This window comes from Octopus bimaculoides, chromosome 4 (genome assembly GCF_046866305.1).
Source record: "Octopus bimaculoides isolate indiv1 chromosome 4, ASM4686630v1, whole genome shotgun sequence".
NCBI lineage: Eukaryota > Metazoa > Mollusca > Cephalopoda > Octopoda > Octopodidae > Octopus > Octopus bimaculoides.
Window position 1 is genome coordinate 15,833,085 of NC_142931.1, and position 22,083 is coordinate 15,855,167.

General features: G+C 35.8%; 3 protein-coding genes across 4 annotated transcripts in view; 2 read left to right on the forward strand and 1 right to left on the reverse strand.

Annotated features, from left to right (window-relative positions):
- Positions 1 to 331: 331 nt before the first annotated feature.
- Positions 332 to 5,047, forward strand: LOC106877117 (F-box only protein 5). Its single transcript, XM_014925915.3, has 5 exons — positions 332 to 654; positions 2,241 to 2,773; positions 2,906 to 3,017; positions 3,433 to 3,504; positions 3,720 to 5,047. Exons 2-5 carry the CDS (start codon positions 2,241 to 2,243, stop codon positions 3,960 to 3,962), a joined length of 960 nt encoding a protein of 319 aa, XP_014781401.1. The 5' UTR covers positions 332 to 654; the 3' UTR covers positions 3,963 to 5,047.
- A 4-nt stretch (positions 5,048 to 5,051) lies between these two features.
- On the reverse strand, positions 5,052 to 21,574 carry LOC106877127 (tRNA-splicing endonuclease subunit Sen34). 2 transcript variants are annotated; one of them, XM_014925926.3, is made up of 6 exons: positions 21,424 to 21,574; positions 14,240 to 14,377; positions 8,366 to 8,463; positions 6,854 to 7,073; positions 6,601 to 6,759; positions 5,052 to 5,500 (listed from the first exon to the last, which is right to left on the reverse strand). In XM_014925926.3, exons 1-6 carry the CDS (start codon positions 21,503 to 21,505, stop codon positions 5,298 to 5,300), a joined length of 900 nt encoding a protein of 299 aa, XP_014781412.1. In that variant the 5' UTR covers positions 21,506 to 21,574; the 3' UTR covers positions 5,052 to 5,297. The 2 variants fall into 2 exon arrangements, with proteins under 2 accessions (XP_014781412.1, XP_014781421.1); XM_014925935.3 differs by lacking the exon at positions 21,424 to 21,574 and adding an exon at positions 17,746 to 17,927.
- The window catches only part of LOC106877107 (zygotic DNA replication licensing factor mcm3), a 29,208-nt gene continuing 26,833 nt past the window's right edge, over positions 19,709 to 22,083 (forward strand). Inside the window, exon 1 of the mRNA XM_014925904.3 lies at positions 19,709 to 19,876. Within this exon, the coding sequence (XP_014781390.1) occupies positions 19,808 to 19,876 (69 nt within the window). The 5' untranslated portion in view covers positions 19,709 to 19,807. The remainder of the gene's footprint in view (positions 19,877 to 22,083) is intronic.

Genomic DNA, 22,083 nt, shown 5'->3' on the forward strand with positions numbered 1-22,083 from the left:
TAATTAATATAGGTAGATTTTACAACGTTTTCTGAAGAACAAATGAAAATAAAATAAAATTCGGGAAAAATATTTTGTTATCAAAACAAATTTAGCCGCCCAATCTTGAATTCTTCGTTTCATTGGTTGGAAATTTAAACAACAAAAACTAATACTACATGTTTATTAGGCTTTTTTTTTACGAATTAGGGATTATTTTACTTTTTTAAAAGATAGGAACATAATATTTCACTAATGTACATTTTTAAATGAGAAAAATTAAAAGGAGAAACAAAAGGCAACTGATAAAATGTTTTGTTGTGTCGGAGTTTAACGAAAGCCGAAGTAATCTGATTGGTCAGTTGTCTAAAGGCATCGCGCTTGGAAACGATCTGATTGGTTAGTTGTGAAAAGGAGACAAATTTGAAAATAAAAATCGTTCATCATAAACGCTATCTACACATGTAAAATTAAAGTTCCGTTCATAAGTGAAATCTTGAAAATCTTTGAGTTTTGAGGCAAAAGAAATAATTGAATTTGTTTACTGGATCATCTTGTTTCTATATTTGAACTTTACTTTTTCTCAATCCTATTTCAAATACCTAAACTAAAAAATTTTTTTGGCGCAAATCTATTGACAGTACTCGCCGACTTGTTTGTTAAAATCGACAAAAAGTAAGTATCATATTTTATATTTTCGTTTTAATAATAGCAATAGTTGGAATTCTGTTTTATTATTACAAAAAAAACGTGTTTATTTTACTGCTAAGATAAAACATACTAAATCATTTTTTTCGTTTCCACTAAACTTGTGTACCTCCCCCCCTTCTCTCCATTACTCAGTTTCTTTACCAAACCCTAAAATATATCCCTATAATTTAAAAATCGAATTATTTTAAGAGATAGCCATTCGATTTACCTACTGATCTCTTTTTATATCATCCCAATAGCATACTGTTTATTTACTACTAGATATGTCGCTAGTTAAATTAGCCTTGTTATATTAAACCCTACCACCTAAAATGCAATGATGAAGCTGTGATGTAATAAAATTTGTTGAAAGATGGATTAAATTTGAGAATCCAATATATTCTATTAAGATGCTGTCAACAATTTATTTGATGTTTACTTACTTCCAATTAGAAATTTGAACGTTCCCGCCTGATTGTTTGCAAGGCGGATTTTGGGAATTTTTAATTTAATTTTCTATGCGAAGAATTCATTAAAATACTTGACTAAGGAAATATCCACTATACACACAAATATATATATATATATATATATTATATATATACATATAATATATATATACACACGTACATATAGCATTATTATAATATGGCAATCCTTATTTTACTGAAACGAGAGTTTTCTGATTAAAAAAAGATTCCAATTTAATTCAAAGTGGAAACGTAGCTTATTCTATGCACTTTTAAAGGATTAAACAATTCATGTAATTAGTTAAGTATTTAATTACCTAATAATGAAAGGCATTACTTATAAAACGAATATTTGATGTTATCTAGCAATAGTCCAAATAAAAATCCCGCCGATTTAGCTTTGGTTTTCATCCTTTGGGTTTATAATTAAGTAACCAGCAATATATTCTAAAGATCAGTTTAATTTACTTCATTCTCTCTTATTTTGTCTAGAAAATAAAATCTTGTTGATTTAAAAGAAGAAATTCAAATAGATTTTATCATGTTGATTCCGAGCTATCTCGATCAACTTTAATGTCACTTGAAATTTAAACCTCAAAAGTAATAACCAATGCTCGAATGATTATTTCTAATTTGATATAAATATTTCTGTTTAATGCCATTTAATATATTTAATGTCTATTAAAATAATTCGACATTGAATTTTCTGTAATTGTTGAGGGTTTTGAAATCTACCGCCATTTTTTCCCTCCAGGTTCGCGTCACGTCGTTTCCTTCCCTTGATATCTTTTCTTTTCTTGGGTTCAGCAGTGTCCTTTTTCAGTTGACTTTATTCGAGCTTATATTTAATCATTACTTTCAAACAACTGAAACCGAACATTATAGTCTAGATGTTTTATAATGCAAATTTGAAGAAGATATAAAAAAGCTGTTTTTATACATCGTGCACTGCATAGTTTTTTCACCCCGCCACTTAAAAATTTACCAATATTTGTAAGCAACCCTTTATTTTTAACACTGTTATTGATTTTTGAAAATAATTACAAATATTATATCGATCATGTATTAATGTAGATATATATTTCTGCAATTTATTTTCAGATGACTCTCGACATTACAGATAAGTATTTCAACCAACACAACAAGAAAATGTGGTTCAGAAAGAACATCGATTCGTCCAACTTCAAGAAACCTATCTTGACTAGTACACCTCTAGATGTACCGAGTAGTAAATATTTTGATGACAGTGGTTACGTTAGTCCTCCCTGCAACACAATAACCCCATTAAATTTAAATGAGCGCTTCGGTCAAGAACCAGTGTCGATTGAGAAATTTGAGGTGTCCCTTGACCACGAATACCAGGACGTTCCTCAGAACCGGCTTGATTGGCAAGAAGCTGAAGAGGAGGATGTACTCGGTAAAAAACAACTACGAAGATCTCTTAATGCAGTTTCTCAGAAACGTGTGAACACTGAAAATATCACAATATTGAGGAAAAGCTTCGATTGTTCAAATATTATTGGCAAAAGGATAGGTAGGAAAAATTGTGATATTGTTTCTGGATTGGATCAAAGAAACATTTCTGCATTTCTTACAAAGTTAGTAGGCTATCTGTCTCCTGAAGATATACACAGGTAAGCTGTGCCTTTTTAACCTTTATATTTTCTAAATATAGTTGGATTTTATTCTGATTTTTTTGTACATAAGATATGAATTTAAATGGTATATATTGGTAATAGAATGTCGATTTTCGTTATCTTCCCCAGCATATATTATGTCAGTAAACGGTGGCAGGTCGTTTGTGATAAAATCTCTCAAGCACAGATTAAGTTAAAACAGTTTCAAGCAACGAGGAGATTAGCTGCAATTGAAAATAAGGTAAGTTTGTTATTTTTTAAATAGTTATCTTTTACCGTTTACCAGTTTCAGTCAATAAACTGCGGCTATACTTCTGTATATATTTTAGTCGAATGAATCGACTCCAGGACTTATTTTTTAAAACCTGGTATTTAGTCTATCGGTCTCTTGCCGAACAGCTAAGTTTGAGGGGACATAAACAAACCAACACCGGTTGTCAAGCAATGGTGGGGGACAGACAATATTCATATAATATACGACGGGCTTTTTTCAGCTTTCATCTACCAAATCCACTCAAAGCTTTGGCCCGGCACTATAGTAGAAGGCCCTAGGTGAGACGTAGTGGGATTGAAATAGGAACCATGTGGTTAGGAAGCAAATTTTTTAAAGGGTTGGTCATCTTATATTCTAGATGCAAAATGTTTTTATTTTTCAGGAAAACTTCAACCGCAAATGTGAAACCAATGTTCAGAAAACGACGTTCACAAAATCTGAATTGTTTCTTCAAGTGAGTTTTCTCCCTTTAATGTTATTGCTTGCTAAATTCCTACTTTTTTTTTATATCATGAAGAATTTAGCTGATGAAAGTTATGTACTAAAGCAATGTATTTATATTTATAAATCCTAAGTTTATTTCATCTTGGCATGCTCCCACATTCACACACCATTTGAATATTTTGTATTGCAAAGAACGTGAAGAATCTCCGTCTTCTTTTTTTTCAGCTTGCTGCCTCTTTACAAAACGACCAGCATCTTCAGAAGTGTCCAAAATGTCAGCACCCAGCCAAAGTTCATCCTGTTGCCGACAAAGGCGTTTGTACAAACAATGCTTGTGATCACCAATACTGCTCAAAATGTCTGGCTAATTATCATGGTTCAGCATCTTGTGTTCTCATAGGTGTCAAACGGTTACCGAAAGAAATTCTCAATACCAAAAAAGCCAAAAAGTTTCTAAAGCGGCTATGAGACCAAAAATGTGGAAGGCAGAATATAAATCTTAAAGATAAAATTAAAAAAAGTCCACAACTACTGGAGAACAAAGTGGATGGTGCTGTCCCAAAAGACAGCCACAACATATCTGGCTTTGCTGCTTCTGTGAGATTTCGGATATTCTAGTGGCAAGGAGATTGCAAGCATTGGCGATCTTTTTTTTTAATTATCCTTTCTCATCCTTGAAATCTACCTCACAGTATTTGGATGATCTCAGTGAAAGGAAAATAACCAAATCATCTGGATTAGCAACTTTGGAAGACTATCAGAATAGTCATGCTAAAATGGACTTTTAAAATTGATCTCCGTCTCTGCACACACACGCATTCCTCATTCTATGAACAAAATCTATTGACTAAAAGTAATCTGTGACTGTGATATGTATATAAGATTCCTTTTCTATGTGAATTCCTTGTCTTTTATCTAAAGTTCTGATTTCCTTCATATTTATATAAAGCCACATGATGGTTAATAAATAAAACAAAAGTGCTATTATAAACTGATCTCTCTTAACTGGTAGTATTATTGGAACAGCTAATCCAGTAAGAGCATTTTCAGAAATATAAAAGTATTTCAAAATTTAATTAGTATTTTATATAATGTGACTGATTAGGTCTTCATAGTCATTTTATTGGGTAGATAAAGTGTAATCTACCTAAGTCTATTAACACAGCAGAGACCAGGGTAAACATGACTTTAATGCAGTATTTATTATTTTTGTGTTTGTATCTCGTATATTTGTGTCTGTGCTTGTGACCACATCTGAGTGCAATATTTGAGGTGATTATTGTCTTAGATCACCAAGTGTCTTTGAAGTGAATGTATTTTAAGTGTGCATGAATTCTTTGATTGTGGCTTCAAGTATTAAAGAAAATATTTGCATTAAAACATGATTGGATTTTTCACATAATTTTGGACGTATTTAATCATCAATGTTAAATATGTGCATATTTCTTTTAGGACTTTGTGATAAATCCAAAAGATCATCTACCCTCATGAACTTTCTAATGAAGCCTATTGTTTCAAACTTTACAGAGAAATAATAAAAATTTTACAATTGGCCTGTTATTTTCTTCAATTATTTATTTGGTGATAGGCTTTAATTACATTTTCATTTATAATGAACTTTGGTGAATAAAGAATGAACAATTTTGAATGCTTCTTCTCCTTGCTCCCAGATTGGGTCGCAAGCCTGTGTTCTTGAAATAATTTGTTGCACCATATTGGTTTTAATATAACCTTGTATTCAGCTATCCTCTAGAAGGTGACTGTTTACAATATAAATTATGACCCAAGCCATAAGATACTGCATTATCCTGTTGTTTTCCACCCCATACCCCTCCATTGTAATGAGATGAAATCAACTTCATTGACGTCGTTGAGGGAGCAGAGAACTACTGTTTTTCTTACTGATGTCCCAAGCCTCTCAATTGCTGCTATGTCCATCATTGGAATTGTTTCTGTTTGTTTCACACACCGCACAATGAAAAATGAATGATATCTGGCTGGATCACCTGGGAAATATTGAAGTTTTAAAAAGAATTGAAAGCGATTTATAGAAGTGGAAAGAGCACAAACTGAAAGTTATGTGGCATGTAAAAAGCACCATTTGAGTGTGGTCGTTGCCAGTGCTGTCCTGACTGGCTCCTGAGCCAGTCGTCGTCGTTGTTTAGCGTCCGATTTCCATGCTAGCATGGGTTGGACGATTTGACTGAGGACTGGTGAAACCAGATGGCTCCAATCTGATTTGGCAGAGTTTCTACAGCTGGATGCCCTTCCTAACGCCAACCACTCCAAGAGTGTAGTGGGTGCTTTTACGTGTCACCCGCACGAAGGCCAGTCAGGCGGTACTGGCAACAGCCACGCTCGAAATGATGCATTTCATGTGCCACCCGCACAAAAAAAATTTAAATAATTCATGTGTCGCCCGCACACGAGCCAGTCCAGGGGAACCAGCAACGATCTCACTCGAAAATCTTACAACGGCCCCGCACAAGAGCCAGTCCAGGGGCACTGGCAACGGTCTCGGCATGTAAAAAGCACCATTCAAATGTGGTCAGTGCCATCTGATTGGCCTCCATGCTGGTGGCATGTAAAAAGCACCCACTACACACTCAGGGTGGTTAGCATTAGGAAGGGCATCCAGCTGTAGAAACTATGGTGGATCAGATTGGAGTCTGGTGCAGCTTCTTTGCTTGCCTGTCCTCAGTGAAACCATTCAATCCATGCCAGCTTGGAAAGCAGACGTTAAACGAAGATGATGATACAATAGTAAATTCACTCTTGTTTCTTCTAAGAAAGATTGCTTATGAATTAAGTACTCAAGTATTTTATTTAGAGAAATCAATCACAAAATTTTAAATGGTAACTTAAATACAGTTGGTCCTTAATTTATTTAGGCTATGGTATAATAAACAAAGCAGAGAAAAAAAAAAGACCTTAATTAATGTTAAATGACATGCAGCACCATTAATTTCTTCCTTTTCATAGACACCTGCTCCCATCCATTTGTAAGGGGAAAATAAGCTACGCATGTTTCATCTGAAGCTAAATTATACCCGAGATAAAACATTTTTAATGAGAAATATAGTGTAAAGAAATAAAAACAGCTCACCAGGATATACGAGGAAGTCTCCGCCAAATTTAGAACCATGTGTTAAAAAGTATCCTTGTTCCCAGAACTCCTTGAATACTCGATATCGCAAGTTTTGCATTGCATTTGAAGGGAATATCCATTCAGCTTCTTTGTAAGTTCTGTTAATCCATGGATTTTCTATAAAAGATGTCCCAATAATTATTACCTCTAAAATATCCAATATTAACTTCAAAGATGAAAGTTGCAATATAAGAATATAGCAGGTACTCACCAGTAAAGATTTGTACAACTGAATTTTTTTCATCAATAGGGGGTATTTTAATTTCATCAACATCAATTTCTACTTCTTTTTCAAATTCTGTATCGTCAATTTCCATTCCCAATTGTTTTTGATGTTCCAATTGCTGATTTCGTTTTGCTTTCTTGCCTTTTACAATATTAGATAAGTTACGTATTGTATCCATTCTCCGCTCTTGTTGATAGAGAGGTATCTGAAATTTTGATATGCAAACTGTAGTCTTTTGAGATATTACAGCGAAAGCATTAAGTTTGTAATAAATGGCCATCTTTTGAAAACTCCTGCACATCTGACAACAAATGTTGGTTTGATTACATCCCTGTAACAACAGCTTGGCAAAATGAGACTGATAAAATCAGTACTGGTGTTAATTTGAGTAAACCACACCAGCACAAAGATGACTGTGATCAAGGAGTTTGCTTTGCGACTACTTAGTTTTGGGGTTTGCTCTTACTGTGTGGCGCATTGGGCGAGTGTCTTCTATAGCCCTGGACTGACCAGTGCCTTGTGACTGAATTTGGCAAGTGTAGTGTGGGGAAGCCCATTATGTGCATCTTTGTGTTTGTTCCAACCACCATTAGACAATTGGTGTTTTTTTTATGTGCCTATGATTTAATAGTTTAGCAACAGAAAAAAAAAAAAAAGAAACCAACAGAATAAGTACTTGTGCCCCAGCATGACCGTAGCTCAATGACTGAAAAGTATTTGTCAATATCAATTAGTCTAAGCAGTAATAATCTAGCTGTTATACATTTAATCCTTTCGTTACTGTATTTATTTTGAGATGCTCTGTGTTCTTTTCACTTAATTTTAAATATAACTATTATTAAGCTAGTGTTTGGGACATAAATTGTGACTAAAGTTTGGAAGATTATAATTGAGACATTTGTACTACAGAGCCAGAGGCGGTTTCAGTTGGGTTGGTATTGAAAGGATTAAAATAGTTTAACTCTTATGCTGGTGGTGGCATGTTAGAAAATCATTCGAGCGAGGTCGTTGCCAGTGCCACTGGACTGGCTCCTGTGCAGGTGGCATGTTAAAAAACACCTTTTTGAGCGTGGCCGCTGCCAGTACCGTGTGACTGGCCCTTGTGCCGGTGGCACGTAAAAGCATCCACTACACTCTCGGAGTGGTTGGCGTTAGGAAGGGCATCCAGCTGTAGAAACTCCGCCAGATCAGATTGGAGCCTGGTGCAGCCTTTTGGCTTGCCAGTCCTCAGTCAAATCGTCTAACCCATGCTAGCATGGAAAGCGGACATTAAAGGATGATGATGATGATGATTGATTAGGTAGCACAAATACACATCATGTGTTCATTAACTTATTCTGTCACTAATTAGTCGGATTTAAATGGTGGCCCTTTAGTGGTAGATTCGAGAAAATTTGAAGTTTGGTTGACAAATTTCAAGTAAATTACCCTGGCGTTTCACTGCTTAGCTGTAAAGGTTATTTGAAATATTTATTCAATACACTAAAGGTATGTTACCTGTTCTGTGTAGCTCTGATGTCTTTGTTCTTCATAAGCTTGTATTTCTTCAGGTGATAGTTTATTAGGAAAAACTTCTTGAATTAGATGAGCAATACCTTAATAAAAAGAGAAAAAAATTAAAATCCAATTTGGAAAGAGAATTTATAAATGCAGGTGTGGATGAGAAGCTTGTTTTCTGACCATGTGGTCTTGGATTCAGTCCCATTGGAATAAATGTCTACAATAATCTGAGCTAACCAAAGCCTTGTGAATGGTTTTGGTGGATGGAAACCAAAAGAAGTCTGTTACGTACAAACGTGTATATGTTTGTGTACATCCTTGTCTTGACATGCAATGGTTGTGAATGAGCATCACTGTCAAATAAATGTTTGTTTCCATTCTTCCCTCAAAAATATGTTTAACCATGGGGGAAATATTATCTTGCTTGGAAACAGGTGAGGGTTGGTGACAGGAAGGGCATCCAGCCATAGGAAATTTGACTCAAGTTCCATGCGATCCATGCTAGCATGAGAAAGGAAGCATTTAAACGATGCTGGTGAGAATTATGGCATTACTATTTCTGAGCTTGGTTTGCTGAAGAGAAAAGTGTTCTGTTTCTAGAAATCAATAGAAACAAAGATATTTGTGTGCAAACAGCATTCAGCACAAATTAAGATTCAACTAACTGAAACCAAATTTCTTCTGTTAGTGTCATTTCAGTATTAGGAGTTAAACTGATATGACTTGCAATTTTTACATCCACTTTTTCATGCTAGCATGAGTTGGATGGTACTTTTTGAAGCAGTGTTTTATGGTTTGATGCTAACCCTTTCAATTGCATCATGCAGCACATTGTCAACCACCATTAGACAACTGGTGTTTTGTGTGCCTATAATTTAATAGTTTAGAAAACTTTTGACAGGGTCCCCTGATCCCTTGTCTGGTGGTTAATGGGGAAACTATGGATAGGTGAGTGGTTGGTGAGAGCTGTACAAGCCTTGTACAGGGAAATTACCAGAAAGTTGACGGTGGGCCACGAGTACAGTGAAGAATTCAGGGTACAAGTAGGATCGGTGTTCAGCCCCATCTTTTTCATCATAGTCCTCCAGGCAATAACAGGAATTCAAGACAGGATGTCCCTGGGAGCTCCTCTATGCTGATGACCTTGCTCTTATAGCTGAATCACTTAACTGAACTAGAGAAGTTCCAGGTATGGAAGCAAGGTCTAGAATCGAAGGGCCTTAGAGTTAACCTAGCAAAAACCAAAGTTTCAGTAAATAGGAAGGCAGACAAATCATAAATCCCTTCAGGTAGATGGCTCTGCTTGATCTGTATAAAAGGTGTAGGTAGAAACTCCATAAGATGCACTCAGTGTAAGCTTTGGACACATAAAAGGTGCAGTAACATCAGAGGAAGGTTAATAGGGAAACTAACTTTTGCATGTGGAAGGTGCACAGGTACAAAAGACGCTGAAAATGTGCAGAAAATAGACTCCATCAACTGCCAGGGGATCAAGCTAAAGGTAGTAGACAGTTTCTGTTATCTAAGTGACCAAGTTAGTAGTGGAGGTGGATGCACTGAGAGCGTAGATGTGGGAATAAGATTGGACTGGGCAAAGTTCAAAGAGCTCCTACCCCTGCTAGCAACAAAGGGCCCCTCTCAGAGTGAAAGGCAGATTGTTTGATGCCTGTATGCAAACAGCTACGCTGCATGGCAGTGAAACATGGGCTATGACAGCTGAGAACATGCGAAAGAAATGAAGCTAGCATGCTTTGCTGGGTATGCAATGTCAGTGTGCATGTTTGACAGTGTAAGCACCGAAAGAGAAAAGTTAGGCATAACAGCAATCGGATGTGGTTTGCAAGAGAGACAAATGCATTGGTATGGTCAAGTGATGAGTATGGATGAGGACAGCTGTGGTAGCGGTAGACCCAGAAAGACATGGGAGAAGGTGGTGAAGCGTGATCTCTGAACTTTGAGCCTCACAGAGGCAATGACTAGTGACTGAGACCGTTGGCAATGTGCTTTGCTTGAGCGGACCCGTCAAGCCAAGTGCACCCGTGCTGGTGGCATGTAAAGAACATCTTTTGAATGTTGGACCTCACAGAGGCAAAGTGGCTGAGTTCCTTTCAAGTGTTGGCCCTCATGGAAGCAAATTGGCTGATTTCCATTTGAGTGTTGGGCCTCATGGAGCCAAAGTGGCCGAGTTTCTTTCGAGTGTTGGGCCTCATGGAGGCAATGACCAAGACCTTTGGCATTATGTCGTACTTGAGAAGAAGACCCATCAAACTGAGCAAAATCGCAGTTGTAGCAGATACCAGTGTCACGTAAATTGGCACCTGTGCCAATGGCATGTAAAAGCACTGATTGCACTCTGAGAGTGGTTGGCATTAGGAAGGGCATCCAGCCATAGAAAACCATGCCAAATCTGATTGGAGTCTGGTGAAGCCTTCCAGCATGCCAGCCCAGTCAAACCGTCCAACCCATGCCAGCATGGACAACAGACATTAAATGATGATGATATAAATATGTTTTCCATGCTGGCATAGGTTGGATGACTTAACAGCAGCTGGGAAGGCCAGGGACTACACCAGGTTCCATAGTTTGTTTTTGCTTGGTTTCTGCAATTGGATGCCTTTTTTATGTCGCACCTCGGCCAAGTGTCTCCTACTATAGCCCCAGGTTGACCAAAGCTTTGTGAGTGGATGTGGTATATGGAAACTGAAAGAAGCCCATCTTATATATATGCGTTTGCATGAGTTCATATTTCTTCTTGTCTTGACAGGTTGCATGATCTTTGCAGACAAAGAGCTCATTCACATAGTGTCAATTGTTTGCTGGGCATACAGCCATAGAAAATTGTCACAAAGTAATTTGTGCAAGCATAAAAAATTTGACATTAAAATAAGCTTGGTGTAGTGATTACATACATCAAACAAATGGTGGCATGCATATAGATTTCCTATGTTTGGTTTAGAAAGAGAGAAAACAGTGTGATAAAAGGAAAGGGAAACAGATAAGCTTTGACATTATAGAGGAACAAGTCAAAGTGGTGAGCTGGCAGAATCATTACCATGCCAGGCAAAATGCTTAGCAGCATTTTGTCCGTCTTCATGTTCTGAGTTCAAATTCTGCCGAGGTCTGCTTTGCCTTTCATCCATTTTGGGTTGATAAAATAAGTACCAGTAATTGACTTAGCCTCTCTCCTTGAAATTATTATAATAGTAACAGGTAAGTTCTGAAGAGTTAAGTCTAATAATTGTGGTTGAAAAGATAAAGATCTTGATTTTCTTTATAAAGTACCTTTGTCATTTATGCATGCTAACATTACACACCCTGCTTGCTTCATGTCTTCCCAACCATCACATGTCCTTTGCATTCAGTACCCATATCTCACCCTTATACAGTACTGCAGTTCATACACAAGCATTGTTCAATCTGTTCTTTGCTCAGACAGAGAATCTTCTTGTCAGCAGAGATAATGGCCTTCAGCTGGCTACTATATTTTCAAAATATCTCCATCTACTGCTGATTAGGTTGACTTCTTAATAGAAATTATCAGTTACTTGTACAGAGCCTCCTGAGTGTTGTAAAAGGAACTTATTTTACAAATGCTCTGACTGTTAACTGATGGATAGCTTTCTGAAGAATGCTGTTTTTGGTTGTATTAGTTGCAGTGAAAGTGCCAGGCTTAATGGTTGGGGTGTTACACTCATGATCACAAGATTGTAGCTTTGATTCTTGGACCAGAAGTGCATTGTGTTCTTGAGCAAAACACTTCCTTTCATGTTACTCTAGTCCATTCAGCTGTATAATGAATTCCAGCAATAGCTGGGAAGTTAACCCTATGTTGGACTGGCATCTTGTTCAGGAGAAGTGTTGTGATCTTTGTCACATGCCGGAGAAACTGGGTAACTGGCCCTGTGAATCCTTGGCATCAAGACAGTAATGTCCAGTAAGAACAGGTATTTTTAATTTAGTAAAGAAGAGCTCTCAAGATAACTGGTTTCCTCAAATGATTATAAATAGTTCCAGCGCTAAGATTAAATCCCATGGGAAGCTTTCTCACTGTCACAGTAGGATCTCTTGCAAGTATTGCCTCAGGTATTCCATCATAGAACTTGGAAGGACATCTTGATCTAGGGTCATCAAGCAAATTTAAATTGCCAAGTCTGAATTTTTGAAAATACTTTCTGCAAGTCCTTTTATTTACAGCATCTCAACCAAAAGCCTTCTGAACATTTTTGGCTGCTTCACTTGTATTAGAACCTCAACAAAACTCATGATGTGACAAATATGCACTTTACTTGGGTTGATGATGAGTTCTGCATATAAAAAATTAATATACTAAGATTTGCATGTTGTTCTAATGGAAACTCTTCATGAAATAATTATATACCAGTGAATCATCATCATTTATCGTTTAACGTCCGCTTTCCATGCTAGCATGGGTTGGACGATTTGACTGAGGACTGGTGAAACCGGATGGCAACACCAGGCTCCAATCTAATTTGGCATAGTTTCTACAGCTGGATGCCCTTCCTAACGCCAACCACTCAGAGAGTGTAGTGGGTGCTTTTACGTGTCACCCGCACGAAAACGGCCACGCTCGAAATGGTGTCTTTTATGTGCCACCCGCACAAGCCAGTCCAGGGGCACTGGCAATGATCTCGGTCGAAAATCCTACGGGAGCCAGTCAGGCGGTACTGGCAACGGCCACGCTCAAAATGGTGCATCTCATGTGCCACCCGCACAAGAGCCAGTCCAGGGGCACTGGCAACGATCTTACTTGGCTTGCCGGGTCTTCTCACGCACAGCACATTTCCAAAGGTCTCGGTCAGTAGTCATCACCTCGGTGAGGCCCAATGTACGAAGGTCTTGCCTCGTGTATATTAAAAAAAAAACAAAAACAAATTCTAACTCATAATCAAACAGAACTTTCTACAAATCCTGATATTTGCTGATATGTCTTGTTGGCAGAGAATGTGCTCGGCTCATTGTTTCTGTTTTATTATCTACTGTGGCACAGTTTCTACAGCTGGATGCCCTTCATAACGTGAGTCATTTTACACAGTGTTCTGTGTTTTTCTTTTTTTGTAGTATCAGTCCTTCTGAGATCAACATGCAGTATGCAAGACCAAGAACCTCTTCAACTGAGTAAGGTTGTTTTAATGCTAGGAGGTGAGAGGTTATAGTATGAAAAAAGGGGCCAGAACTGAGCAGGTTTCTTGCTGTACAGGAGCTATGTGGCTATTTACATTATAGAAGAGAGAGTGAGGATAATTGGAGTGGAACTCTAAAGAAAAATAAAATAGTGATGATGAGAGGGTGGACCCTCAAGGTGCAAGAAGGTGAACAGAAGAACAGGGAGTCTGGGTAGATGAAGGTTGCAAGAATGTACATGGAAAGTGAGGAATAGGAACAAAGGAGGGAAGAGAAGATGACTAGAGACTGGGTGGATGTAGTGAATGGTAGACCAAAGTGAAGGGGGTGATCAATGATACATACAAGTTGGAGGAAGGTAGAAGAGAGTAGGTAATGACTGACAGTACAAAAAGGGGCAAAGAGCTCACACCATTATCTGTATTTTACACGTCGGCTTTTGCATGCTGGCATGGGTTGAGCAATTTTATAAGGCAGTATTTTACAGTCTGTTGCTCTTTTAGTAGCCTCTTATGACATGTTGGGACAGATGCAGTGTACCTCTTCTGAAACCAACATCCATCACCATAATTAATTAATATATTGTAAAGTTTAAAAAAAATATATAATTATTCTTACAAGGAATCTAAAATAAGCATTGTTACTTTTTTCTTTTTTTTTAGATCAGTAACAAAAATTAAAATAGACGAAATGATAACATTCAAAGTTTATAAACAATAAAATGTTTGCCTTTCTCTAAGAGTACAGATACTTCTTCTGGTGATAGCTGCAATGGAAGTCCAAGTAAGTTGTTTTGGCATGGAGCACGAGGAAGAGCACCGACCAATGTTCCAACGATTCTGTGCTGTTTTCTTAATAACATGACATCTGAAAGACAAAGAAAATCTTGTGTAATACATATTTAAAGTAGCAAGCTGGCGGATTCATTAGCATATTGAGCAACATTTTTCTAGTTCTTTATGTTCTGTGTTCAAATTTTGATGGAAGGTTTTAATTTAGATTACTTTAAAATGTAATCTTTGTATCAGAGCCAGGTGTGGGCTCAGATGGGTTGGTATCAAAAGGGCTAACTGACATAGGTTGTCCAAATTGTAAATGTCCATAAAGCAATTCTTCCTCTATAGTAACTGTTTCTGTTCTTCTTCCTTGCAGATACATAATGGCTACCAAGCAGAAGCAATGTGCTGTCACCGAGTTCTTGACAAAGGAGGGCACAGGCTATCTGACATTCACAGACAGATTGTTTACAGAGATGACGTCATTGTCAAGAGTGATAAAGAAGGGAATCCCAGCACTGAAAACAAAGGATGCAGTGGAAGTCCACGAACTGTGGCCATTGTGACATGAATCGCTATTGAGTGGACACACTGATTTACACAGACAGACAAGTCAGAATCCGTAAGTTCACAGTACAACTGTTCTGTGATCATTATGCATTACAAAAGATGGTGGAAGATTTTGGGGATGAAAAAATGTGTAAAGCAGGTATTTTGGGAGTTGGTATTTGATTTGAAGGAGAGAAGGGTGGAAATATGCTCTGATCTGCTGGAAGCATTTGAAGTCAATGAGGGCATGTTTTTTTTTTTCCAATCTGGGGATTGAGGACGGGGGATGAAACATTGGTGTATCTTTATGATCCAGAAATGAAAACTCAGTCCACACCTCTTTTTCATAACCTAAGAAGTTCAAAGGCTAGTAATCAGCACAGAAAGTTATGGTAACTGGTTTTGGAGATGACAAGGGCATCATTCTTTTTGACTTTTTGACATGCAGTCATACCATGAAAGCTTAGAAAAACCATAAGGAGTAAGAGACCAAGCAAAAATCTAAAAATGATCCACAATCACCCTGACAATGCACAGCCAAACAGATCTTCGGCTATGAATTAGGCAATTGACAAATTGGTCTGGTCAGTGGTCCCTCATCCATTATAGAGCCCAGATCTGGCACTCTCTGACTTCCAACTATTTGGTTGGAATGATAACACAAAGTGAAAGTGGCTGAGAAGTAGTGGGTATAACAGAGCACACCTGAATTTTATCAAAGGAGATTTAAGAGTTGAGTTCAACAATGGTGCAAATGCATTGCTTGTGAAGGAGACTATGTCAAGTAGCACCTTTCTACAGAGGAAGAATTACTCAACCACTGTATGCAATTTGAATGATCTTTGTCAGCTAATAAAAAACTTAAGCCCACTTTTACCTTACTTTCATATATATATATATATATATATATATATATATATATACTTTATTTAAAAGCAGCAGAAATATAACAAAAAAACCGTTACTCTGAGTTTCACGTTCCCGTTCATCGGACATTCTAACAAAACTGTCCAATGAACGGGAACGTGAAACTCAGAGTAAGGGTTTTTTTGTTATATTTCTGCTGCTTTTAAATAAAGCATATTACTCTACCTCTGGTATTTGAGTACTCTTTTTTCCACCTTGTTGCACATTGCATGTGCTTACTCCGGTACATATATATATATATACACAGTGAAGCTTTATTATAGCATCATATATTATTGACTGCTATTTCCAGTAAATATTGGTGCATTGTTGTACCACCAGTCTATATATATATATATATATTTGACACTGTCAGAATTGTTTGATATCCACAGAGCTAACAGAACATTTGTTTAATGTAGGTCCACCCTGATCAAACACATTCTAGCAGCTCTGTTCTGAATTTTTTCATGCTTCATTTTTCTAAAACAGTCAGGCTGATTAATGAGAGATTAATCTTTTTTAAATGGTTTCATTTGAGTCCAGTGTTGTAAAAAAATTATTCATTTTTTTTTAGAGGTATTTTGGTAATTTTTGACATGGGTCTTCAAGCACTTTCCTTCCAATTCTTGGTTCTTATTAGCTACATTTACTGCATTTCATATATATATATATATATATATATATATATATATATATATATATATATATATTCAAAATCGTATTTTAAGCGTGGAGTTCCCAAAAACATTTTCGGAAAAAGTTAAAAAGAAAATAAATTTTCTGGTAAACTTGTATTCTCCGTTGCTAAAAAGGTAGCAATATGATGAAATTTTAGAAAACAGAAAGTGGGTGTGCGTGTCTATTCTAAAATTCGCCTGAACAATTCCGAATAGTGTCATTATTTTTACTTTCATTTTCTGATCATAAACCGAAAGAAAACTAATACCACAAAATAAACCTTGCCAAATATTGTTTTGATGATTTTTTTCTTACTATTACGTTTATTGTTGGGAATACATGATTTTTATGTTACTGTACAATTGCTCGGGAAAAATTATCCAATTATCATTGCCACACTACAATAGTTAAAGTCAAAATAACATGACCCCTATCAATGCATCATCGGTTTCCGTCTGTTAATAAAACTAAAACAATATTTATAAAATTAGTTGAAGATATGTATATTTTTACGAAAATATCAAAGCGGAAAAAAAAAAATGCCGAAGTAAAAGAGAACTAGATTGCTGGTTGTTACGCAATTTTGCATGTTCTCCGATATTTTCAGTATTTATTTTCTCTTTCGTTTGTTTCGGTTTATATGGAAGGGTGTTTTTTTTGGGGGGGGGGGCGGAGTCTTGCCTAAGATTATTGCATGGAAGCTATTCTAATATTTGGATTTAGGTCTAAAAGATAGGGTTTGTGTTGTGAATGGATGAGGTTTATCAAATCCTACAGATGTCGGTAAAACCTAGGTTACGAAAAATAACCAAACTGAATGTTTGTGAAAAGCTACTGACATCTAATTTCTCACAAATGTTTAAAAAAACCCACCCAAAATACAGGTGACGATATTAACATTAGTTCGAGCAGACGAACGAGATTCTTGTAATACAATTTCAACGTAGTCATGACCACTGCGTCTTTTCAAATAGCTTTCTCTAACATTATCTAATATGTCCTTTAAAAATTTACCTTTAAAGCTTAAAAGGTGCAAGCTGAGAGAGATTTGGATGCCATTTCTAGCTAATTGAGCGGCCATGTAGAGGCTAGCGAAAAATAGACAAAAAGGCGAGGTCCTGCCAGGAAGGAAAAAGAACTCGTTTAATGCACATGGAGGTACCTTCTCTTAATCACTACATAAAGATATAAAATTTACATTTGGAACGATAAATTTCTTTAAACTAATCTCTGTAGCTTTACCTCGTCAATATAAAATCAAATGTCGATATGAAAAAGGGGTATCGATACTGTTTAGAATATTGACATAAAATGTATATTTACCTTCATTATTCCATACTAAACCAACATCACCATCAACATAAATTTTGATCACTTTTTCATTTAAACTCTCTTCCATGTTAAATCTTATTTGTGGGGATTTTCTAAAGACAGAGTCCAAGACACATGGGATAAAAATTCAGCGATTTATATACGTCAATCCATCGTGTTTACTCCAACGAGGTAACGAGGACATCGAGTGCCTCTAAATTCCAGCATGGAAATGAAACGAACTAATGTATATGTATATACCGGAGCAACGAATGATTTTGACATTTGCGTTCGATTTAATAGGCAAAATATTTGAGATAATTTTATTTGGCATTTGCTTTAGAATATGTGGACATCATGCATCAAAAAGACAATAGGAAACAAAATCATGCCTGTATGTTGTTGTTTAAAACGTTGAAACAGAAACAAACAGTGCCAATCCAATTCCTTGGAGGAAATTCACACTCCAGCATCTCGCAAATTGTTTTCTTTTCACTTTAAGAAATATTTTCTAGCTATAATTATACATTTTTAATTTGCTTTTGAAAGCATCTTAACAACAAAATGTATTTCTAACAAGAATTTGATGGTTCTTTACGAATATTGCAAATTTAAATCTAATTCTAGTCTGGCGGAATCTATCGTGCATGTTTCAACAGTTCATTTATTTAATTCATGTTTATTTACTATCAAAACCTGTAAATAATTTTAAATATTGACACTGTATAAATGTAGAAAATGAAGTTAACTGGAGCCTATGGCTTAAAATTCTTTACAAAGAATGACGCTTCATCCTGACTATTATAGTTTTGCCCCAGGTCGTGAACAAACAAATTTATGATCAAAAGACAATCAAGCCTTGACCATCCAGTTGTTTTTAGTGGCATCTGTGACTTTATCAGTATTCTTTTTTCTTTTCTTTTCAAGATGCTAGGGTGTGATTTGAGGAATGTTAAACAGCTAATTATAGCAGGTCAAGTGTACATATAGAGGAGCCCTCTGTATGTGGAATATAAGATTGAATTATTTATAGATGATTATTTCACTTAATAATCCCCGAAACATAGGCAGAATTACTCAAGAAGTCGTCTTCTGGATTTAATATAAGTGATTAATATATAACATCGATGTAGTCATTAAATGAATATCACTTTTCTATGTCCTGTAATCCAGCTGTAATCCTGTAAATACCAAGTTCACCTTGACATTCGTTCCTATAGGCTCTATAAAATAATGACAACAATGCACAAAATCGCCTATTAACCCTGACCTTGGCAAAGAAATCATGATAATACAATGTGTTCCAATGAGTTGGGGGTCACTTTGTGTAATATTGATTTTGAACATATTCAGGATGAAGGGTTTAACCTTAATATTTAACTGGCATTTAAAAATATTTTAATCTACCCTGCAAGGATGAAAGGCAAAGTGACCTCGGTAGGATTTGAAACTCAGAACATAGAGACGTAATTAAATATCACTAGGCATTTTGTTCGTCACTCTCCTGATTCCACCACCCATTGATCTGACTGGTGTCAATCAGATTTCGTTTTGATGATGCACAACAGCTCAGAGTATTTTGTGATGTTTATTTCCTTTTCCAAAAGTATTAGTTACGTAAATGAATCATAATAGCTTCCACTTTGCAGTCTTAATCTTTTTGAAGATAATCTCATGTTTTATCTAAAACCATCACAGTAGAAAGTTTAATATTAATGAGCTTATGAATATTTATATTTTTCTGATTTTGAATAATAAATATTGCATTAAATACTTTAACGTTGTCCCAAATTTCTTCACAAAACCCAATAAAAATATTTTACGTTTTTTCATATGAAAATATTTATACACAAAAAATTTTGTTAGCAATAAATTAAAAAGTCTCATATCTACGACTGAATGGAAAATGTTTTACTATTCCGCTTTTTAATTGTTCTATTATAATAAGTCACGTGTCTGCTCACATGACCAATTTCTGGCGGGAAATTTTAGCACAACTAACGTGGCGCGTACACCTTTGTTGCGGGAATATTTCTAAGGAAATTTAATTTTCCCCTAAGTTTTATCATTAATAATGACTACAGACGTTGATCAACGCATTCGTGATCTCCAGCGGGAGTATTTAGACTTCCTGGATGATGATGTAAGTTATACAACGTTGTTTCTGTGATTTTTAATTCTCAAAATAATATTACTTTTCCCGGGCTTTTTCTTACTCTAAATTTTTCCCAATTTATTTTCCTACACTATTATTTATTATCTTGCCGTCGCCAATGATATTAGTAGCCAAGTTCAGTTTCTTGTCTTATTTGTTTTCTTTCCGTATAATTGGCTTTGATTGCTTGTTGAAAATGCTTTTTATAATTTCTTTATGAAATTGTTTCATTTAAAGTTTTTATCACCAAGACAATTTTTTTTTTTTATAACTGCCATATATTTACAGATTTCTAAGTCTTAAAATATAAAATTACACATCTTGAAGTTAGATTTTTACATTCATTATAGGTGGTATATTTTTTCTTATAACTCACAAGTTAACTGAGTTTCCTTTGTTTAAATCTGTAACTGCTGTTGATTTTCAAACTCACTTGCAACAAATTAAGGTAATATTGTAAACGTTAACTAAAATTAGCGGTGATCCAGTAGATTAGAGTATGATGTCTAACAACATTGATCGAGCAGGAATGCCAATAAGGCTTACTCTACACAAATGATGTGCTGTCCCCGCGAATTTATTTCCTCATAACTTCCAGAAAAATGGATATTTTTTAGTGAAATTTTCTACAAATAAGCTTCATATAGTGTAGATTCCGATTGTATTGGGATTTGTAGAAAAGTTTTTCCGTTGGTGGGAAGAGGTGTTTCGAGAGATTCACACGATTGTACTTTGTTTCCTCATGACATTCAGAGAAATGGGTATTTTTTAAGGAAATTTTCTATATACCTTTCAGTGTGTAGATTTTTATTATATCGAAATTCAGTATAAGAAAAGAAAAAAAAATTGGTTCACAGATTCATACTGATTACACATCACATATATGATACTTGAAATTTTTTGGGGAAAAAATGTGATGTGTCTCAGTTGGTATGTGTGTGTGCTCACCATTTTCTCTTCATATCAAATTCTCTGAAAGGTGTTAGTAGAAAATTTGGCCAAATTGCATTTAAGAATAACCTTTTTTCTGAAAGTCATGAGGAAACAAAGCCGACTCGTGTGAATTTTCTGAAACTCCTCTCCCGGAAAATTTTTATCATTACAAATTCCGATATAATCAGAATCTACACCATCTAAAGCGAATATGTAGAAAGTTTCGTGAAAAAAAAAATCCGTTCTCTGAAAGTTACGATGGGACAAAGTCGGGAGTGGGAGGGGGGCACGTATGTAGGTATGCCTATTCCTTTAAACTTCTATTTCTATCGTGCAATTCTTATGGAGTCAATAAATGAAAATGATATGCAAATACATCAAAAATAGTATTAACGATGAAAAGCTATTTTATTTAGCAATTGAGGTCACTGCTAATTTATTTACAGTTGCTTTATATTCTTGAATTGCAAAGAAAAAAGTTTTGCACCTGCTGCTGTAAAAGTGTCGTTACGTCATTAACATTCAAACTCCATTAAATATCTAACAAAGTTTGTGATACCCATAGTTTTTCAACTTTACATGACTAAATATCGTTTACTCACGAGTAAAAGGCAGCGTGCCTAACTCCTCCTTGCAGGACAGCTGATATAGGTGGGAATGACGAGGAGAAGGTATCGGAGACATGACTGGAATGCTTGCAGCAGAAAAGATTCTGCTGAGGCACAGAAGGATCAGGTGTTAAGCCGTCCTACAAATTGAGTTCATCTCTTAAAATAGCGAGATTTAAACTCAGAACGAAAGAGCCGAAACGGATACCCCAAGGCATCCAGTGCAATAGTTCATTTAACGCTGAAAATGAAACAAACTTATAAAGTTACTCCGATTGACAAGAAATTAAAACGATTGCAAATGGCAGAAAAGTAGAGAAAAACGCCCGTTGGCATTTCTTCGTTTGACAATAACCAGAAGAGCAATCTTCCAGATCACTTTTTAAATAAACTTTCTCTGGCAGTTTTTTTCTCTTTTCTTTTTCTTTTTTTTTTCTAAGATTACGAGGAAACAATTTAATCTTATGGTTTCTATAACGTTTTTATAGTAATGAAAAAAAAAAAAAAGCGTTATTTACTTTGTTGAGGCATTGTCATTGGCAAATGAAAGAGAATAGGGGCAAAAAGTGAAAATCCCTAGTTGAAGTTTTGGGGCTGAAAATATTTGACATTTAAAGCCAATGACGGATTTTCTGTGTTGTCCCTTGATCTACT